Below are 8,220 nucleotides of genomic sequence, written 5' to 3'. Positions count from 1 at the left end.
GCAGTACTCCAGCTGCGGCCTCACCAAGGCCGAGTGCAAGGGGAGAATGATGTCCTGGGATTTGCTTGAGAAGCAACTATGGATGCAAGCCAGCATTTTGGTCGCTCTACTAGCCGCAGCATCACATTGCAGGCTCATGTTCATCTTGTGGTCAATCATGACCCCCAAGTCTCTTTCTTCTGTAGTCCTAGACAGTGTAGCACTGCTAAGCCTATAAGGATGCTGCAGGTTTTTCCTCCCAAGGTGGAGAACCTTGCATTTTTCGGTGTTGAACACCATCAGGTTCTCGTCTGCCCATTTGCTGAGCCTGTCCAGGTCAGCCTGGATCACCCTCCTATCCTCAGGTGTGGATGCTTTGCCCCAAAGTTTGGTGTCATCGGCAAACTTCGCCAGTCCACTCCTGACTCCAATGTCCACATCATTAATGAAGATGTTGAACAATATGGGTCCAAGGACAAGGATGTTCAGGGTGGGCGGGTGGCATGTGTGTGATGTCTGTGTTAGATGTGTTGGGGGGTGGGTGTGCCTTAAGACATGTCCAGTTTTCCTCCTCTTGGGTTTGCACAAGTGCCAGGGCTAAGACTGGGTCATTAGTGCTGCGTCAGGATGCTGGCAATACTGCTCTGGCTGCAAGACCCATGTTGACCCTTGGAGTGGTGTGGGATGGAAGATGCTGTGCGGTGGAGAGGGATCCTGCCAGACACCATGATCTACCATTGAACCCCTCCATGACCTGGCTCCCTGAGGAACACTGGTTTTCACCTCACCCTCCAGCCTCCACAGGAGCTGGCGGAGCCAGGGCTGCTCTCAGCTCTGTTGAGACCCCTACTTCTGACCTCAGTCCCCCTGTCCCTCCTCCCCACACCCCAGTTGCTATTCCAGTTCTCATTTCCCCATAGGTAGGTCTGCTGGTGCCCCTTACTTCTGGGCTGTGTCCCACTCTAGCTCTGGCTCACATACTGCTGGGGGTGCATCCATGTAGCACCATACAGTGCTGTGTAGTGACCCCTGAGCTAGCTCTGGAGCACCTAGCCACCTTCTCATGGCATGCCTCTGGCCTGATTAACCCTCTTGAGGTACCTTAGCCTGGGCACAGTGCTGGGCTTTTGCAGCTGGACTGCTCTGGGTCTTCAGCCTCACTTGGGCATCCACCTGGCATGGTATTGTGCCATGTGGATCCCAGCCTACAGCTCTCTGTTAGCCCAACTCTAGGCTCCCTCTCAGCTCTACCTACAGCCTGTCACTGTCCTGCCATTAGTTCTCCAACAGGTCTGCTAGTGCCCCTCACTCCCAACTTGCAAGCCCCATTGGCATCTGCCCATACAGCTCTGCCAGTGTCCACCTTGCCTGACTCATGCCCCACCATCCATCTCAGCCCCAGGAACACCCCTGGAGCCTTCCTCTGCTGCATGGAACTGTTCTGCGCCCCCTGCCATGTGTGCACTGGGGCGTGAGCCATGCCCTCCAGGGAGGTGACGTGCTGTGAAGAATGTGCCAGTGAGGTGAGACATTGCAAACCCATGGGTCCTTCCCTGGGCAAGGGTGGGATGGGATGGGATGGGAGGGGGACACGACACCTGCCCTGCTCTTTTCGTTCTGAGTGCTTCCTGCGGGGGAGAAGTCTCCCAGGAAAAACCGCTTTAGGACCAAAAAAAGCCTGTGCAAAATGATTTAACAACAATCAAAAAGAACCTGTTGCCATAACAACCTGCTGGGTCCCTTATGCTCACGCAGTGCCAGCTCCCTGTGAGATGACATGCTGCTGCCTGGGAGGTGCCACTGGAGATGGCAAGGTGCCAGCCCCAGGAAGCCCCATTGGATGGCTCTGGACCTGGCATAACCCTTGTTCTGGTCCCTCCAGAGCTGCTAGGCTGGCCTGCCAGCTGAGGAGATTTGCACAGGTGCGAATGAGCCCAGCAGCAGCAATGAGAGTCCAGCCCTGGGACAGGCCAGAGCTGCCCAGCTGCTCCCACGGCACTGGGGAGGGAGGGTTGGTGGGCACCAACAATGCCTTTCCTCTGGAATTCTGGGAAACCAGAAGCACTTGGAAGGATGAGACTATGTGCCACCATCCATGTGCACCTGGTGGAGAAAGTTGTAGCCTATGAAAGATCACTCCTCTCTGAACCAGTTAGACTCTAAGGTGCTTCCCTGCCTTTTGCCTTGCAGAGGTCAACACACCCAAGGCACAAGCCAGTATGAGTGTGTTAGCGACAGTCCACTCTACCCTACTTGGCTAGCTGGGGTGGATCAGGCTGGCTGCGCCCACATACCACCTCACTGGCTTAAAGGAGCAGCAGGTCCCTATTTAAGTCCACCTGTAGCACCTGACTGATGCTGATTATTGGTGAAGCTTGTGACTGTTGCCCCAGGTCTCCTGGTTGTGGGCTCCCTTGCTTTATCTGCTGGACTCCCCATGCCTTGGTGTGTTGCAGAGATTGTAGTTTGGGTCTAGTTATCCCTATGCACCTTCCTTTCCTCACAGATGTGTTACGTTGTTGTTGTGCTGGAGCCCTAGTTGTGCTCCTAGGCTTCCTGTGTGCTAGGTGCTGTGCAAACAGCAGTAAGAAAAGACCTGACAATAATGCATTCAAGAGCATTGGAGGCTCCAATTCATTGGTGGTGGCACCAGCCATATGAGTGTTTCACATAGAATCAGAGCAGAACTAGTCCAGGGAAATCCCCACCCTGTGGGACTTCAACATGGGCAGCATGTGAGAACGTGCTTGTGAGGCAGAAGAGCATATGGGCCGTAAGAACCGGAGACCTTGAGAATATCATGGCCTTTCTCTGGGGTTTGCAGAACCAGCCTGAGATTGCAAGGCCTTTTTTGCTGTAACTGAGAATGAGGTTCCCTTTTGTAGTGAGTCAACAAAAGAGCCCTTCTTGGCACTGGAAGATGCTTCCTGTCTGCCATCGCCCCTGGAGATCAGGCATTTCAGGTAGGGACCAAGTTTGGTATAATTGGTGGGTTTGGAACAGGGCCCTGACCCTTCTCTTGCTAAGACTCTGTTTTCAGTTGCTTGTAACTTCATCCTATTTAAATCCATTGAACTTTTTGTCCTGGGAACCCCAACATAGTCCAGCTCTCTCAGATAGCAAGAAGAGCAGAAGGGGCAGTGGCTTTTTTTTATGATTTCTTTTTTTAGATCGTCTCTTTTCTGTGACTGGTTTTCCTGCTTTGCACTGGGCCCTTGGAATTCACCCAGAAAAGTTTCGAACCTGTATAAAACCTCAGTTTGCACATTTGCAGTAGAAGCTCAGACATTTGGAAGTGAATCCCCTGAAGCGAGGTGTAAGGTGGCAGATTTGTGCCAAAGGCTGCCCCAGCTGTATGCAGTTTCTTAGTCATCCAGGCTGGGGAATCCAAGAAGGGTGGATGTGATGCTGCCCATGTGATTCACTTTTGTGCCATGGGCTTTAGAAACTGGTGCCCTGTAACCACACTAGCTCAATTAAGCCCAGCTGTGTTTTGACCTTTGACCTTGGAAGTCCCTGGAGATCCCATCCCACCAGCGTCTGAGCAGCCCAATGCTGTGCTGGGGTAGGGAGTATTTTGCTAGGGTTTGGTAACCTCTTTTTTCTATGCTCAAACTAATACCACTGTTGCAGCCCAGGCATGTGGGAAAGGAGCTGCTTGATTTGAATGCAAAGTGGGACAAGAGAGGGGGACACTGAGGGGGATAGGAGTAGATCATGAGAAAGAACTTAAGGATCATGCAGTGGGGGTCGCTGGGAATGGGGTGGCGAGAGAAACTGGAAGTGAGAGGTAGGGTGGAGGGATAGACTGGGACTGGGAAGCAGTGATGTCAGCACAAGAGAGCTGGAGGGGAAGACTGAGCTGATGAGCATGGGCACTGGCTGGGAACCTGAGGCACTGAAATTGGACTAGGTAGGCATCAGTGCCAGGCTACAGGTTGGAATCCCTGGGGCTTTTTTACATCCTGGTCTGTTTAATTTTCTTGAAATTTTATTTTAAAACCCCTGGATGCTGCTCTGAGTAAGGTCACATAGCAGAGGCAGGGAAAGAACCCAGGCATCCTGAATCCCAGCCCAGCCTTCCACCCACTAGACCGCACGGTGGAAAGCGCTTTTGCTTTATTTTCCGTAACGGATCTGGGTGAAAGGGAGGCGGATTTGGATTGCTGGATGCCTTGCTTGGGTAAATATTTTGCTGTAACCACAGCTTCTGGAACCCAGCCATTTAAAGCAGTTGGCTCACCTAGAAATCCCTGAGCCTGAGCCAGCTCAGCCCTGCTGCTCACGTCACCCAGCATCCTCCTTATCAGAGCCAGGCTAAAGGTTTGTAATGACACCTGCCAGTGACGAGCTGGGTTTCCCAGCCAACCAGAGCCATCCATCTGAAGGACTCCTAGAACCAGCCAGTCACCTATTACCATAGGACCTGGAAGCTGCGCGGTCTGTAATCCATTTGTCCTCATACTATTCCTGCGAGGCAGGTAGTGCTATAATCCCTACTATGCAGTTGGGCACTGAAGACCTTTTTTTCCCAGAGACCAAGTGACCTGCCCAAGGTTACACAGGGAGCCAGTGGCAAATGTACAATAGGGCCACAAACTGTCATGGGTATTGGTTTATCCAGTGCTCCACTGACATGCCCTGTCCACTTTAGGATGATACTGTGTGATACTTAGTTGGCATGGGGTAAAACGAGCCTTTTTCTGTTGGAGAAGACAAGGCCAAAGCTGAACTCATATGGAAAAGAACGTAAGACTGATGGGGTTGACAGGTAAGTCGGGGAAAATAATTAGATCCCTTTTTGTATCTAATATCAGTTTAAAATAAGTGTCAGAGACTTGTGTTATGTAGCACAGTGTCGGTACGATGAGAGGTGCTGCTGGTCATTCCCGAGAGCAGGCTGGGAGCTGGATTTTATCTCCCACCAAACAAAATCAGATTTGGTTGCAGAACAATTTGATTTTTTTCACTGAAAAATCAGAAAATGATCTGCCTCCTACCCCCAAGAACTCAAAACTGTCAATATTTTGCAAGTGAAGAAGAAAATATTGATGAAAATGGGAGCTTTTATAAGCAAATTGGCATTTTGTCCAAAATGCTTTTTTTTCATAAGAAATGTGGAAACAGAGTCCTAACCTCTTGGCTGGTGTCTGTTAGAGAAGTTAATGGAGCCATATTAGTTCATACCAGCTAAGAGACCCAAGCCGCAGATTTTAGGGTTGAGTGCTTTGGAAAGAACATAGGCACAGCTGGCAAACCCTGCTGAGAGTGTCTGAAGGCTGACCTTTTGCCTATAGACTGTAGGCCTTTGGCACAGGAACTTTCTCTCTGCTCTGTTCGTGCAGCACCTAGCACTCTGGTATCTTGGGCCAGCACTGGGCTTCCCGGATGATACATCCATGAAAGGTGTAAAGGTGCGTGTGGATTCATGAGCCAAAAGGACCTGTTCCTTTTATCTGGTCTGACCTGCATCACAATGGCTGGAGGAACTCGCCCCGTGCTTCCCTGCAGCAAAGAGAATTATTCTTCTCTGCCACGTAAGTGATGCTCACAAGTCAAGTAACTTGAGTAGATCTTGTAAAACAGCCTTTCCATCTCACTTGAAAGACTTCAGATGAAAGGATCTTAAATAACTGCAAATCCCACCGGTGGCTCTTATCTAGATCCATGTGAGGTAATCAAAGTTTTAACAGCAAAGTTGGAGTACATCTGCTTCATGTGGTATGAGTCGTTCCTAACTACCAAGTTGTGTGGGCTGGCTGAAAACTTCCAAAAGAAACGTTTTCCCATCAGGAAATGGGCTTTGGCCAAAACTATTTCTAGATTTCTTTTCTCCACGGAAAGGTTTTTGATTTGGGTGGAACTTTCCAACAGGAAAATCAAAAAGAGAACTGTAGTTTTGCGGGGGGTTGACATTGTTCCCTGTGCCTTCCAGAGCCATCATGATGCAGCATGACAGGTGTAGTTTGAACCCCATTGTGCCTTCATATTCCCTTATAGGTCCTGTCATCTGCTTGGACTACATCTCCCATGATACCTCCCATGGATGAGTTCCCATAGTACATTATGGACATCCTAGACCCAAATGAAACAAAAATATTTCTGAACCATATTCTTTTTCTTACCATTTTATTCTGAAATGGATTCTAATATTGTCACTTCTTGTCCTGATTTGAGGGACAAAAGCAAACAGAGGAATGTCACATGGCCTACAGGACATACAATCTCTCTCTGATCAGGTCTACTAGGTATTTATCTGGCCTTTCTGATCATTTAAGGGTTTTTTTTACCCTCTAGACCTTTGTGGTAGGAGAATATTATCCCCATTTTACTGATGGGGAACTGAGGCCCAAAGAAGATTAAGTGATTTATCTAAGGTCAGCCACAGAGTCCATGGTAAAGCATAAAAGAGAATCTGCTAGATTTCCTGTGTCCCGCTCCTGGTTCTGTCTGCCAGTCTCACTTCCTCCCAATCTTCCCCTTTAAGATGCAGCATCTTTCAATTTATTGGGCTGCTCTTGGAAAAGAGTGTTTTAATGAGGTATGTGCTACTCAGAAAATTCAAAGCCAACACAAACACACACACCTCCTGAAAGACAATGCCTGCTTTCATAGGCACATACAACCAGGGCACTCAGGTACACACCACACACCCAAATAACCCGTTGCACCCACTCTTGTGACAAATGAACACTCAGCCACATGCACATGTGTGCACACATGCATGCAGGCTGAGGTATGTGCAAAAAGCCAATGCGCATCTATCTCAGTGCCCCCCAGGATTAAAATGATTTGCCTTTGCATGTATGCTTCACAATGTGAACACCACATGCACATGAAACCAAAGTGAGTTGTCTATTGGGATGGCACCTCCATTTAGTTTGTCACCCACAAATCTTGGAGGGATTTAGCAAGAGCAAGTGGGTGCTGCAGGTAGGTAAACCGAGGCACAGGAAAGCTAAGCAACTTGCTTTAAGACTACTGGTAGAACCAAGACTAGGACTTAAGTTTCCTAGAACCCACTCAGCACCGTGTCTAGTGCCTGCTTGTCCTACTGGGAAGCACTGCCTCCTACCTACACACCCACATAAACACCCTTCCGCAAGCAGGCACTAATCCCAATGCAATCAAATTTCCCAGAGGGGAGGGGGTCCTCTCCTGAGCTGGGCAATTAAAGAGTTAAACACGGATGGTTTTGTTTGAAACCACCCTAATCGGCTCCCAGTGAGGGCTCATTAAACGAGGCCTTTGCCCCCTGCCCAGAGGATTAATAATTCAGACCGTGGCTCCAGTGAGCTGGTAGGAGGGCAGCGCTCCCTCCCTCCCTGCCTCCTCCTCCTGTCTCTGCCTCTGCCCTCCCTACCTACACGACTCACTCCTGCAGCGGGGATGGAGCTGCCTAACTCTGCTGGGTGACAGGGGAGCGGGCACATTTGAGCAGAGCAGAGGGAGACTCCTTTGTGAGGCTCAAACAGGAGCCATCTGGGCTGGAGCCGGGGGCTCCGGGGGACTGAGCAACACAGTTCTCCCTTCCCGGTGAGTTCAGAGGAGAGAGGGAACGGGAGAGCTCCGGAGAAGGAGGACCTGGACTTGAAATCTGGTTTCGGGAGCTGAGAGAGAAGAGACAGAGACAGAGCCCACCAGCACAATGGACCCCAAGGATCGCAAGAAGATCCAGTTTTCAGTCCCTGCACCCCCCAGCCAGCTGGACCCACGGGCAGTGGAGATGGTAAGTGGGGCATATCAACAGGTTCAGTTGTGTTTGTGGGTCTGGGGCAGAGTGGAGGGTGAGGGGTACAGTAAAGAAGGAATACTACCTTCTAGGACAGGTGCTGGTACTGGTATATGACCCTAGCACACATGCACATGTGTGCATGCACACACTCACACACACACATCTACACATCTCTATATACACAACACATTTACCTGACATGTTTACCACAACACACATTTACTTAGGCACACAACACACATGCACTTAGGCCACACATATGGCATATATTTATACAAATATAACACATACATGAATGTAACACATCATGCACACTCACAGGTGTGACACATGAGTATGAATGCCATTCCTGCCCCAGTTCTCTCAAACTCCCTGATGCCGTTACACACACACACACACACACAGATGCACACACCCACACATCTGCCCCAGTTCTCTCAAACTCCCTGGTGCTTTTACACACACACACACACACACTCTCTCTCTCTCTCTCTCTCTCTCTCTCT

General features: G+C 49.8%; 1 protein-coding gene across 6 annotated transcripts in view; it reads left to right on the top strand.

Annotated features, from left to right (window-relative positions):
- Nucleotides 1-8,220, top strand: part of PPP1R1B (protein phosphatase 1 regulatory inhibitor subunit 1B) — a 67,359-nt gene that overhangs the window by 27,079 nt on the left and 32,060 nt on the right. For 3 of the 6 annotated variants that reach the window (XM_019507282.1, XM_019507298.1, XM_019507307.1), the window contains exons 4-5: nucleotides 1,376-1,502; nucleotides 7,526-7,708. In XM_019507282.1, coding sequence (XP_019362827.1) covers nucleotides 7,628-7,708 — 81 coding nt within the window. In that variant the 5' untranslated portion in view covers nucleotides 1,376-1,502; nucleotides 7,526-7,627. Of the gene's footprint in view, nucleotides 1-1,375; nucleotides 1,503-2,924; nucleotides 2,943-3,807; nucleotides 7,709-8,220 lie in introns of those variants that run through there. The other 3 variants (XM_019507316.1, XM_019507289.1, XM_019507322.1) reach the window with 3 other exon arrangements.

The sequence above is a fragment of the Gavialis gangeticus genome, unplaced genomic scaffold (genome assembly GCF_001723915.1).
Source record: "Gavialis gangeticus isolate Ggan-Ray unplaced genomic scaffold, GavGan_comp1, whole genome shotgun sequence".
Taxonomy (NCBI): Eukaryota; Metazoa; Chordata; order Crocodylia; family Gavialidae; genus Gavialis; species Gavialis gangeticus.
Note: the sequence above shows the minus strand (reverse complement) of the source record. Positions and strands in the feature narration are given on the sequence as shown.